This window comes from Pempheris klunzingeri, chromosome 15 (assembly GCF_042242105.1).
Source record: "Pempheris klunzingeri isolate RE-2024b chromosome 15, fPemKlu1.hap1, whole genome shotgun sequence".
NCBI lineage: Eukaryota > Metazoa > Chordata > Actinopteri > Acropomatiformes > Pempheridae > Pempheris > Pempheris klunzingeri.
Window position 1 is genome coordinate 20,238,469 of NC_092026.1, and position 13,784 is coordinate 20,252,252.

The window sequence follows — 13,784 nt, forward strand, 5'->3', positions numbered from 1 at the left end:
ATGCTTCTTTACATTGTGGATGAGCTGACTGACCCCCACGGCTACCAATCCTGATGTCTTAATTTAGCAGAACACAGCTTGCACAATAAAAACATCCATCCCTGTTTGTTAGATTATTACATTTTTGTAGTTGTACTGTTTACTTTGCTAACTTGCAACATGTCAAAGACTAAGCCAGTCAGTCTGTCGGCTCACTCCACCACTTTGGTGAAATACCTCAACAACTGTGTAGCAGACTGCCACCAGTTTTCTGTATATGTTCATGACACCCAGAGGATGACTTTGGTGATCCCTTAAAGTTTAACCATCACGTTTCCCACGTCATTGTGAGTATTTTGCATGTTGACGTTAACGTTTTGTATCACAGAGCAGGTAGCGCGGCTGCAGAATGTTTGACTATCAAGCTCTGCGTTTACATTTGAGGACAAGTGATCAAGTTATATTCATTGCATGATTAAGAAGCCTTAGGCTGATTAGGTGCAGAACTTTCCATATTTCCATAATGTTATCTTACTATCAAATTACTCTTTTTTTTACTTAAGAAAAAAAGAGAAATTAGTTACAGATCAGAGTAACTTATTAAGATATTTGGGAATTACACTTATGAGTCTTCATCCTAATTTTTTCTCAGACTTCACAAACTCACTCAGGAGCCACAAAGGCATTTATACTGGCTTTATTTTTTTTTATGCATTCATACTCTCACCATACACTGATGTTTGAGCTCCCCTTTAATCAACTGAAACACAGCTTTTAAGGCAACGTTTCAAAGTGATTAAGAATTGAGTGTTTGGTTTAGATCATTACTGTAATTGATTCTGGGTTCAGCTCCTCCATTACAGCTGCTTGCCGGCTAACACAGATCAGAGACAACTATCAGATAAAGCTGTCTAAGGTTGTGTCCGATCTGTGAGAGTGAAAATGCATGAATGTGAGCCATGACGTCACTGAACAAGGGCACGTGACCTTCCCTTTCTCACCCACTCAGTCCTGGAGCTTCAGCTTTGAGCGTCTCCACATTTCTCCACTTCTTCCCTGTTTCCAGCATTCCTCTCTGACTTGTACAAACTAGTGAGTGCGAGAGTTTTATGTGAATGTGCGTGTACCTGTGTGTGTTATCTGTATGCATGTTTGCGCTTGTGTGCCCAGCATCCATGTCACAGGGTGCTTGTGCAAGAATTTTAATCACCTATACTCCTCTGTTCCCTCAGATTACGCAACATTTGAGTCACAGAGCGGGAAAAGTGCCTCAGGACACACAAGTTAGCATTGATACTTGACATTTTGAGACATATTTTCAGAAAGAATACAGGTTTGTTTACATCTATATCTATAGATACTTGACATACACAACACTATATATGGAGATGAATGTACAGTAAGACAGAGGGAGGGAGAGTGAGAGTTTTAAAGGAGGACACACCTCTCCGCCTCCCTCCGTCTTACAACAGCATGTTGCAGCCTGTGGGACAGGATGTAATTCAGTTTATTATGAACTGAGCTAACAGAGATCGCCACACACATGGGACTGTCTGTAAGAGCTGGACAAAGCGGCAGAGCAGCAGCAGGAGAAATGAACCTGACACATGTCACAGAGACACATCAAGTCCTGGAAAGGTCAGTCACACTTGGATATTTACAGGAAAACTCTCAGTATCTTGATGACGTATTGACATTTATTCCTTCAGTCTCTCTCTGTCACATTTTACCAACATCACCGTCTTTCCTACTCTTTCTTCCATCTTGAGACAAGAATTTACTTTTCTTGACTTGATTATTTACAAGAAATAGATTTATTACAAACCTGTGACTCATTATTTTAAGACTTTGGTGCGCAAGCCGATCCATAGCTGTTACTTTACTGGCAAACAGAGTTTATGGAGGGAGCACGAGAACAACCCGTTTGCGGGGTTTTGTTGCTCAAAATTGTCAAAAATGATCATTTGCAGCAAAAGAACCTCTTATTTCTTCCCATGTGTCAGGTTCTCTTGCATATACGTTTACAGTCCTTAGTTTGTCATTTAAGCATAAATGACATTTGATTTTTTTCTCCTTACTGCACTTTGTTCATCACACACGCTTATGTTACACAGAATTTTTGTTTTGACCTGAATTGACAGACATATAGGCATCTTTAAACTGTTCTCCACTTGACAACATCAGCATGTTTCTTAAATTTGGCTTTCTGCTACGGAATTTTTTTTTATAATATTGATGTAAGGTTTTGATTCATTATGTTTATTCGTTCGCGCTCGTATAAAGGCATCAGGGGAAAATAAACAGTTTGTATTATTGTGCCCAGAACAAGGAAATTCTGACTAAATCAGGAAATAAGGACTTGATGTCTAGTTCTCACAAAAGGAAATGTGGTTTTTGTGGATATCATATCATTGAAGTCCTCTCTCCATCGCATATGTTTAATATCTCTGAGTTGGCATATACAAGGATAAAACATCTTTAAAACATCTGTGCTATCATCGCAGGGAACTGGTATCCTTGTGGCAGGACAGTGAGAGAATAGAGATGATTGAGGACAAGACAATAGAAATCAAAGTGGATCCAAGATGTGTCGAAATACTGCTCTTCTTTGCTAATGTTTGGCATGTTTTAGCATGCTGCCTCAGAGTTTGACGTGCACTGTTGGCTGCAGAATTTAATGTGAATATTTTGGAGGCTGCGTCAGGGTGGCAGTTGTCCTATAGCTCTGGGAACAGCCTTTGTACCAGTGGTGAATAACATTTTGTAATGTTTATCTTCAATTACAGCTGTATATTTTCTCCAGACCATCACCATCTTTGTCTACAGAAAGGAAATAGCTTATATTTCTTTTCTGTATTTTCTATCATTTGTCTTTGTTTTTTTACTACCTGTTGTCATCATTCACACAATAAAGAGGAAGTTAATTTTAACTGCCTTTTCCTCTCAACATTATAGAAGACTGATGCAATGGCAGTCCACACGACACACACTTGTGATTTTTATCAAAGCTTGTTCCAAAAAAAAGTTATTGAGGCAGATTGTGGAAGACCGTGATAGCAGAGCGAAGAAAGATCCTCAGAAAGCAATTATAGGAAGCTCTGAAAAGAGATGAGGCAGTCTGTGTCTCAAACAGACCTAAGAAGTTCAGAAAAACATCTGCAGGCTGTTAATAACAAACTGTGTGCAGCATGCTGCATCTCGTGCAAATAGAAGAGAGGATATCGTCCTCCCACAGTGTCTCGGGCAGGTCAGGACAGAAACACCATCCCAACTAATGCAATTAATGCAAATACAAGTTCAGAAAATACAATAAATATTTGATTTCAATCATATATCCAAGCATAGATACAAACTTCAATCATGACACCCAAACCTGTGCAATATAAACAATCCCACACCTCCCTTTACTTAAGGTGTATGGATCAGCGTCCCCTTTAAGGTTTTAACTTTGTCTCTCGTCCTCAGGATAAGAAATTCTTCTAGCATGAAGAACTTAAATAATTCCTACTTAGCCTCCAACTTCAACAGCACTGAGGATGACAGCGTTGTGAGCAATGACTACTCCACGGCCCTGGGTGCTTTCATCCTCAGCTTGGTCTTGCTCCTGGGCGTCCCCGGCAACCTCTTCATCGTCTGGAGCATCCTGGCGCGCATCCGACGACGCTCGGTCACCACCCTCCTCATTCTCAACTTGGCGTGCGCTGACGGCTTCCTCATGGCCCTCACCATCTTCTTCATCATCTACCTGGCCCAACAGACGTGGGTCTTCGGGAACGTCATGTGTAAAGGCGTGTTCTACCTGTGCAACGCCAACATGTACGCCTCCATCTTTCTGATCACGCTGATGAGTGTGCACAGGCTGGTGGCCGTGGTGATGCCGAGGAGACTGTCCTACCTGGTCAGCAGGAAGATCGTGAGGAGGGTGCTCATAGGCATGTGGGTGCTGGTGATGATCATTTCTATCCCCTCACTGGTGTTTCGAGACATGAGAAAGGACAAAGACGAGTTGAATAAGAATAGATGGGTGTGCGCGCCTAATCACACCTTGCCTCGATATGTAAGTAAACTAGGGCTCCAGCAAACTGTTATTTTCATCATTTCATCTACCTGATAAATAGTTTGGTCAAAAGCAAATCACAGTTTCCTACAGGCCAGTTTTTACCAGTAGATTCCTATAAATCACACACGGCACCTGTAAAGGTTCCCTGTGGAGTTTTAGACCTCTAGTATCACCATGGAGCTGTTTTTCTGCATGAGTGATGCGATTTACAATCTTACCAATCATGACGCACTATTCCTCTGATCAGCATGAGCTACAATGCACCAACAAAGGAGATGAACACTGCATGCTAGTAAACATGGATGTAGACAATGCAGGATTTAAAATACTTTAAATAATGGGTTTGCAAAGTTAGACATCATAGATACAGACATGAGTTTTGGTGAGTAGCGGTGAACGTAAACATAACTTTTGCTTGCTTGTTTGTTTACAAGAAAATTCCACAGAGCTGCTATCAGTAAAATGCCCTGTTTGTCTGTCAAGACCAGTTATTATACAGTACAGCTCAAGAGACCTCAGCAAGCTGTTGTTGCAGTTCAGCCCACTGTTTCTTTCTCCATTAATATTAACTAAAATGCTCCACAGAAGAACAAAATGACAGATATGCAGCTGTAACACGTCCTAGGTCCTAAGAGAATAGGTCAATTGAGGGGAACAAACAGAGCACGGCTTTAAACAATGAGTTCCTGATTTTTCTCATGCAGATTTTGATTGATGTAATTCTTCCTGTTGACACTTGTTATTAAGACATCCCTTCCAGCAATGTAAGTAATGGGGGATGAAATCCACTTTTTATGCAAAAATCTTTCTGCATTGAGGTTCAGTGAAGGTTTCATATTAACAACTATATGAATATTCAGTGTGTTTTCCTGCTCTGCCTTGTTTTGACAGATCCATTCATGTCTATAGAAATTTGTGCAGTTATCACAGTGAGCACATCTATTTTGTCTCCTCCTGAATGCAGGTGAGGTTTCAGTATGCCTTTGAGACGGTGGCGGGCTTCATTCTTCCTTATACAGTCATCATCATCAGCTATGTCCTCATCCTGAGACGTCTGAGGCAGACCAAGTTCCACAGAAAGGTCCGCAGCGAGAAACTCATCCTGGCTATTGTGGTGACGTTTGGCCTTTTCTGGCTGCCGTACCACGTCATTAACATGGTGCAGGTGTGTGTTCAGGGTGTCATTTATCACAGGATGTGCTAACTCCTGCTTTTGTATCAATGATCTGAGCTTTTGAATGAACGCTGTTTATGTTTTGTACCTTCTAAGGTGGCAGCTCAGTGGTACCCAACCACATCCAAAACACGAGATACGTGAGTATTCACAGTTTTCATCTTCTCAAGCTGAATGTGCCTTAGTTTAACTGACATGTTACTTGATTTACTAGCGTTAAAAGGGTTGGTTGTTTTATAGAGAACCTGATATTAAGGGTTTTGCTTGATGTTAAATTTGAGAAAACCTGATTAATTTCCACACATCTTGTAGTTGCCTTATGTGTCTTTGTGTTTGTTTTGTGTCCTTGTTTTCTCTCTTCGTGGTCTTTTTATATCTCTTTGTGATCATTTACTGCATCTTTGTGTGTCTTTTGAGTCTCTTTGTAGTCATTTACTGTGTCTGCATTTTTTTGTCTCTTTGTAGTCATTTTGTGTGGCTTTGTAATTGCTTTTGCTTCTCTGTGGCCATTTTGTGTCTCAGGTTTATGTTTCTTTAGGGGTTTTCTTATCTCTTTGTGGTTTTTTTCTCTGTGTTTTCTCATCTCTTTGCAGTCATTTTGTATGTCTTTGTAGACCCGGTGCGCCCATTCAGAGATCCATCGATACATTTATAGAATTTCATATCTATTAGCTACCAAACTTCAATTTAATTTTTCACCATACTTAAGTATAACAGTATGTAGTCGTAGTCTAACATGTTGTGTTCATCTGCAGTTTGGACCACATCACCCAGTCCAGTCGTGCAGTGACGTCGGCTTTGGCCTTCATCAGCAGCTGTGCCAATCCTGTCCTCTACACCTTCGCAGGGAAGTCGTACATCAAGCAGAACGGCCTCGCCTTCATGGCTCGGCTCTTTGAGGGTACATCGATGGACCAAACGGGAAACAAAAAGAGTCGTGTCATGGGTAAAGACACTGTGGGAGCCAGTAATGTTGACTCCACGCCCAGCACTGGAACTCCTACTTTACAATACAAAACGGGAGATGAACATTGACTGAACTGTGCAATTGTGGATGTGCCTCAATTTCCTGTGCTTACAAAACACAGACAATACAGCACAGACTGGCAACTATTTGGTTATGGAGATAGTGTAAGAAAAACAAATTGGTTGCAGGTGCAAGAACTTATATCAATCGCACCTAACCTGTAAATCACACCTGTACATACTTTTGGTAGCTTAATTTAATTCAATTTTGTGGCAGCATAACACTTAATGACTACAAATAACGAGTGCTTTATCTACTTGGGGAGCAATTACAATGCAAGAAAAACAAACTCATTTCCTAATGGTTAACACTTTAAGTCCCCGTTTCACTAAAACATACAGAAATACAGATTGTTTCTTTCCTCTGAGATGTCTGGAGCTGGACTTTGACATGTGGTCGTGCTGCAGCAGGCACTTCACACAGACGATGCTGTAAAAACTGCATCAGCTTTGCTCCCAAACGACACCGTTTTCTACTGGATTACCCACGATGAACCTGAATGACTCGTGCAGCCTTTCATGCATGTTTATGTGCTTTGTCAATATCATCCTAAAGTCTGACTTTAACTTAAATTTTCATAATGCAACAGAATTTTGAATGCAACATGTGATTTTGCTTCAGTTATGCACCGACATACTGCTTTTAAAGCACTGCATCATGTGGTTACCAGGGATTAAAGCAGGAAATAATTGAGCTTGAAATATTGTTCAGGTGGAAATATGTACAGTATTGAATTTGTGAACTTAAGTGCTGTCTGAAATCAGGCATGGTGCTAAAGAACCCTGTATACACCCATTTTGATTCAACATGTGATTTTATTGTTCAAAGTAGAAATGTACTGGTACTGATACGAGCTTTACAAAAAAATTCTTTACTGCACTGAATATCCAGCTTTACACTTTGATTTAATGAGTCATTTCCAATATGGTCAACAGGCAGCCATTTTCCCCCCTTTCACTGTTTGATAGACTTACTATTAACAAATATCCTACAAAATACAAATAACTTAATTACAAAAAATTACCATGCAGAGCGTCCACATGCATCAGCAAGTTGAATTTAAGACTGGCCGACAGTGTTAAATACATTTAAACAGGATTTAAGACCTTTTATTAGTAAGTGTGAATTTAAGACTTTATGGACCCATAGCCGCCTTGTTACCAGTAAATCTCAGTGCACCTTATCAAACGACTAGATTTTATCGATCAAGACATTCAAATTTTTAATAGTAGTAAATCACTTATAGGTTTCAGATTGCCCCAAAGCTGAACAGTACTTTTAAATTTCAATCTCCTCAACTGGTGCAATCCAGGAGTGGATTATGTTCATGCCGCTTTCATTACCTGCAAGAACAAAAAAAAAAATTGATAAGTGAATTGATAAGTTTTAGGTACCGATTCAAATCTATAGTCACTTCAGAGGCTGCAGACCTGCATCGACCCCCTTTATCAAAAAGCAAATGAACGCCTTTCAGTTTGACTCATACAACTCAACAGCCCCATTAAATGCCTACAGAGCTTTAAGTTCTAATAAACCAAATCAGCATTCATGAAGTTAACATTTATGGCCATTTTGTAGTAACAGACTGCATCAATTCTGACATGGACCCAATAAACTGGTAGATAAACTGTGATCATGTAATGATGTGCATCAGTTCAAAAGTGCAGATACTGACCTCATCGAGATGCGTCCTGTCCAGGCTCTTAAAATTCTGAAAAGAAGAACACGACTGTTACTCTCAGCTTGTAAAATTATGAACATCCTCAGAGGAATCTGTGCAGTCAAACCCATCAGTGCAGTGAATGAATAATCATGAGGTTCAGGTGAAACACGGACTCACATGCAACTCATCATTAAGGTTTGACTAACACACAGCTGAAGCCAACAGCGATTTAGTATCTTTCAAAAAAAAAAAAAAAAAAAAGGATGTTCTGCAGCACCTCCAAGATGCAGATGGAAAAAACTAATGTTATATGAAGGGTTTATTATATGACTGTACTGGATACGTATTCAGATCTGTTACGACTCTTTAAAAAAAAGAGGTATGAAAGTTATCAGCAAAGTGTATTTAAACCAAAAACTCAGTGCAGTTATGTTAATATTACTGCTGCTTTTTTTTTTACTAATTTATACATTATTGTGCAGCTACACATACAGCAATGCATCATGGTCTATAAGATCATCGCTGTCCTGAGAGAAACCTGCATCTCCAAGTCAGTTTTTATTGAGACAATTTCCAGCTGATGAAAGACAGGTTCATTTATTTAGTTTAAAGAGGAGAATCTGATTCAGATTTAGTCCTACTGATTAAAAACAAACACTAAATTTATTCCCCTAAGAATAAATTTTCCCACCAAAATAATAAATGAGTACAGTACTGAAGTAAAAGTACTTGCATCACCCCACAGTATTATACAACATTAGTTTTAACGAGAAATGCTGGTCTGGCAACTGAGTGCTTGATGATCCACCTGAAGCTTACATTAGGATTGAGGCCTATCCATTAAACAGATTTATCATAATTAAGGCATAATTGGTGCGTTAATTTCAAACAGCCCGTCACACTAAACTGAAGTGGTTTCAATCCGCTTACTCAATAGGATGGAGGCTTTAATTATTAGCTAGCATTTGTCGAAATGGCTCATTATTAACCTCAGACCATGAGGTCGGTTTGGCGCTACTGAAGCAGCGAGTCAACAACGGAAATCTATGAGAAAACATCCACGAAAAAAAACACCCGCACGCAAACACATCATGTCTGCGACGTAAACAATGTTAATCTGACACAAAATGTGCATAAATACCGCAGATGGAGCCTCAAACACGCCGGTTGTGTCTCTCCGCCGCAGCACGTCCGGCCTCCAACACTGCAACGAGGAAGAAGAGGATGTTAATGAGGCGCGAGTTCAATTTATCTCCTTATCAAAACCACGTGTGTCACCAAACAAGCAGCTTCCGGGTCTGGGCGGCAGTGGGCTGTAACAGAGCCAATGTAATAAAACCCATGATTTTTTAAAAAGACACCACAAATAGAACATATTATTATTAAAGATAAACATTTTGTTAGATGAAATGTATCAACAAACATACAGACAGACATCATTAATCCAAAGTACACTGAGGAAACATTATCATAAAACTAATTGAATATATGAATAAGTAATGAAATACAACACAAAACTGATATTTAATAACGACCATAATAGCAACAATATTCATCAAATATAGTAAGTAATAAAAAAAATAATATATAATTTCAGGTCGACTCACAAACTACACGTCTTTTTGTGTGTTTATTTTTGCTCCTCCTTGTGTGTTTATTGTGTGTCTTGTTTGTAGTGTTTTGCTTGACAGGTGAATTTCATGTTTCTGTTTTATCTGATTATTTTTTTACTCCCTTGAACCCAATAAATGAGACAAAAATCTATCGATGTATATGTGAAGTTTATCATACTAAAATTGCTAGATTTACACTAAAACACAAATATTTGTCATCACATTCACATAGCCACAAATAGCCACAATTCACGTAGATAAAAGCATATTATTATTGAGCATAAATCCATGTATATCTGTTAAAAACTTTGTGATGATTATAAAATACATTCATATCTGTTATAGAATGAGCATTTATCTCATAACAGAAATAAAATATTACATTTCGTAGTCATACTACTCGTTTTAGTGAGTAAATACTCATAGCTAAATGTATAACGAGCTCGTGATTTAATGCCACCTGCTCTTTAACTGTTTTAAACTACAAAATGACGTAATACCTGCCTACGGAGTCCTTGCTGGTCCAAAAAGGCGAAAAACATTTCACTGTGGTTCAGTCAGAAGGAAACGGTGAAACCTGCAGCGACGTTCATATATTTAACTCAACATTTGACGGACATTTAATTACCATGAGAGTTTTAATTGGTATGTACGTTTTTTAAGAATAGTATCTTTTTATAGTCACTCGGTAAGGTCAGTGTGACATAACGCTACCAGCTAGCTGTTAGCTAACGTTGCAATGTAATGCGTGTATATTTATCAGTAAGTTACGTGTGCATTATACTCAACGGGAAAATGACAATAAAAATAGCGTGCTAACTATGTGATTAAACCTAGAAATTAGTACTGTGTTTTTTTCATAATCATTGAATGCTAAGTTTGCTCACAAGTCCTGTTTTGTAAGCATGTATAGTACGCATGCGCAGTGTTCACACTACCTTGTGCTCCTTGTGTTAGAGCCATTGAGACGACCAATGCTTTGTAATACATTCAATACTTTGTGCATGCACACATCATGTAAAATGTATGTGATATGTGGGCAAATATAACTGAAACTGTCTTTTTTCTCATTCACTTTTATTATAACTGGTGACTGACTGGTTCTGGGAGCATCCTTGGTTCTGTTTGTTGTAGTTGTATTTCTGTATATTATGTTTTATTTTATTTCCTTGTAGGAGGGGGATCTGGCTTTGTGGGCCGTGAGCTCACTCGCCTCTTAAGGAACAAAGGCCACGAGGTCACAGTGATATCTCGCCAGCCTGGTCCAGGGAAGATAACATGGGTATGATCTCAGGGTAATTCAGAACAGAAAGCATCAAGGTCATTTCTCATCTTTAGAAGCTCCTAATTTATCTGTTTTGGATGTTTGTTTGTTTTTTTTTGCTACAATGTCAGTCGAATCTTTTGAATTTCCCCGTTTTCACTGTACTTGTCTCCAAATCCAGAGTAATTTATAGACTTGTTTGCCCCCTCGTGCCTCTGCAGGGTGAATTGGAGTCTACAGGCCTCCCACCATGTGAGGGCGCTGTGAACTTGGCGGGAGAGAATCTAATGAACCCACTTCGATGGTGAGAGTGACAACTACATACTGCCACACCCTTTCATCCAGTAATGAATACATAAAATAGTCAAACTGTTTGTGGACACACCTGTTCAGAAGTGTAGTCTGAGGTTTTTCGTGGTGAGTTTTCTTATTTTGTGTGTGTGTGTGTGTGTGTGTGTGTGTGTGTGTGTGTGTGTGTGTGTGTGTGTGTGTGTGTGTGTGTGTGTGTGTGTGTGTGTGTGTGTGTGTGTGTGCGCGCGTTTAGGATGCACAGGAACACTTACTGCGAGCCAGGCGTTGTAGCACAGTTGTAGCTTTGAACATCTTGATTAGGTTGCATTTGACCTTTTGTCTGGATCAATATTAATATAACGCACACTAAACCAATATGCAAGTTCTGCATAGAATGAGTACCACTGTTGGTACCATCTGTTTTAATGATGCTGGACCTCCAACTGATGTGTTTTCAATTATGGTTTAAGGTGGAATGAAAACTATAAAAAGGACTTGTTCTCCAGTCGTATTGACACTACAAAAGCTCTGGCTCAAGCCATTGCTGCTTCCCCCAGTCCTCCTCAGTCCTGGGTCCTGGTATCAGGTGTTGGTAAGTCTCTGCTTAATGATAAAAACTTTCTGATTTTGCTGATAGTCACCAGTCAGACTACACAAACATCTATTCTTGTACATTTTGTATTTTCTTTTCGACCTGCAGCTTGTTACAAGCCCAGTCTGGCAGCTGAGTATACAGAAGACAGTGAATGGACACCATTTGACCTCCTCTCCAAACTTGTGAAAGAGTGGGAGGCCTCGGCTCTCCTTCCTGAGAATGTGGCAAAAACCACCAAACAAGTCGTCATCAGGCCTGGTGAGTAAAAGTGAAGTTACTGTAGAAAATCCTGCTTTTGCACAAAAGGACCATAAAAATGAGGAATGTAGAGGTTTAAAATAGCAACAGTTCATTTTTCTCTGGATGGTTCTCCTGCTCACTCTTGTTTGAGAGCAGTTGAAGCAAGGTCTCACTGCTTTTATTCTTCTTCGCGGATGGTCAGTGAGGGAGTAACTCTTATTCAATGGGTTCAACTTCACATAAATTTTGCCTACTGTCACCTTTAGATGCTCTCTTATTTTTCTATATTTTTTTTCTTTGCACAGAAAAATGACACTTCAAATGACAAAGAAGTGAAACTTGAATCTTATCTATCATACTTATACATCTTACTTGATTGTTTTCTGTGATTTGGGTGAACTGGTCCTTTAAGCATAAAGACAGACAGGCTGACTGCACAGTCTCAGTCACTGTGCAGTCATGTTAAGGTTATCACAATAAATTGTCAGGCAGCTTCATATTACAGCTGCAGCTATATTATTTTAGCAAATAGCAAATTGTCACGTCAGGAGCTTGAACCAGATTTCTTTGGCATTTCTGCATGAAAACAATTCTTCAATTTTCAAAGTAATTGCAGATTATTTTTCAATTGACTCTTTACTTAATCATTAATTGTTTCAGCTCTACTTTATATTGGTTATAGTTTTAACCTCACTTCCTTTTCCCTCCACTAGGGGCAGTATTGGGCCGCGACGGTGGTGCCATGAAGCAAATGCTGCTGCCCTTCTGGCTCGGTCTCGGGGGCACCCTGGGGTCAGGAAGTCAGCCCTTTCCTTGGATCCACGTCTCGGACCTGGCAGGAATCATCGCCCACGCCCTGGAGTCCCCTGCTGGCCCCCCGTCCCCTTCACAGCAGGTGTTTAATGGCGTGGCGCCCGCATTGAACACCAACTACGAGTTCACTAAAGAACTGGGCCGGGCTCTGAGGAGGCCCACCATTTTTCCTGTGCCTGGCTTCGTCATGAACACCCTGCTGGGTTCAGAGAGGGCCGTGGTCCTCACGCAGGGCCAGAAAGTCATACCAAAGAGGACTCAAGAGGCCGGATTTCAGTACAACTACCCGGATCTGACCTCAGCCCTGAAAGAGATTGTAGGGAGTTAGATGTTGAAAGAGTGTCAGCGGACTTCTCTGTAACTGTGTGTTCATATCTACTGTATTGCAAGAATATAAACTGAGAAGACGACTCCTGCTGTAAATCCTACATTCTCCAGATCTGAGATTGGAAAGTGTTTTTCATGTCACGCAAGATCAGTTTATCAGGTTTTAAAAACTGGAGTTTTGTCTCTTCATACTTCGCATTTAAAATAGATCTGAGCACCTGAGACTAAACAGACATAAAAGCAGGTGTGATCACAGCCCTGCAAACATTCAGGACGCACTGGGATTCGATCCAGCTCAAGCTGGATTGATCAACATCTAAAGGTGACCCGATGAACTACACAGTAGGACAAAACTGCTCACACCAAGCCCATGGATGCCACAGATGAGGGACTCTGATGTCAGTCTGGATATTCTGAGGCAGGCCCATTACTATTATTATTTTCCTAAAGCCCAACAGGTCTTGGTGCTGTGAAAAGTCTCCACTTTAGGTTTTTTCTGCACTTTCACGCTGACAGAAGGGTGTGGTGATGGCTAATATCTGTGTGAGAGAGCAGGACATCTCCAGACTTCCACTTTTCTGCTTTCCTGCATCCCTGAGGGAACCGACTGCAGCACATTTCATCAGTGCGTTCACCACAGTCCTTCATAATCACTTTTATTTAAGGTTTCAGCAGCAGTGGGACATTCAGAATGAAAATCAGTCGTTCTCTAGGATTCTTTCAATAAAAGGAATGATG

General features: G+C 40.1%; 2 protein-coding genes and 1 long non-coding RNA gene across 4 annotated transcripts; 2 read left to right on the plus strand and 1 right to left on the minus strand.

The window, feature by feature from the left end:
- The first annotated feature begins 1,533 nt into the window (after positions 1–1,533).
- On the plus strand, positions 1,534–7,873 carry ltb4r2b (leukotriene B4 receptor 2b). The gene is made up of 5 exons (XM_070845163.1): positions 1,534–1,617; positions 3,445–4,036; positions 5,004–5,204; positions 5,310–5,353; positions 5,969–7,873. The coding sequence occupies exons 1-5, from the start codon at positions 1,574–1,576 to the stop codon at positions 6,246–6,248; spliced, it is 1,161 nt and encodes a 386-aa protein (XP_070701264.1). The 5' UTR covers positions 1,534–1,573; the 3' UTR covers positions 6,249–7,873.
- On the minus strand, positions 7,036–9,180 carry LOC139214338 (uncharacterized). Its single transcript, XR_011585458.1, has 3 exons — positions 9,045–9,180; positions 7,916–7,951; positions 7,036–7,583 (listed from the first exon to the last, which is right to left on the minus strand). It is a non-coding gene; the product is annotated as an uncharacterized lncRNA (long non-coding RNA).
- Positions 9,181–10,058: 878 nt separating this feature from the next.
- sdr39u1 (short chain dehydrogenase/reductase family 39U, member 1) lies at positions 10,059–13,765 on the plus strand. Of its 2 annotated transcripts, XM_070845559.1 has the most exons (6): positions 10,059–10,161; positions 10,692–10,798; positions 11,002–11,084; positions 11,542–11,663; positions 11,772–11,924; positions 12,620–13,765. In XM_070845559.1, exons 1-6 carry the CDS (start codon positions 10,146–10,148, stop codon positions 13,045–13,047), a joined length of 909 nt encoding a protein of 302 aa, XP_070701660.1. In that variant the 5' UTR covers positions 10,059–10,145; the 3' UTR covers positions 13,048–13,765. The 2 variants fall into 2 exon arrangements, with proteins under 2 accessions (XP_070701660.1, XP_070701661.1); XM_070845560.1 differs by lacking the exons at positions 10,059–10,161; positions 10,692–10,798 and adding an exon at positions 10,817–10,836.
- The last annotated feature ends 19 nt before the right edge of the window (positions 13,766–13,784 follow it).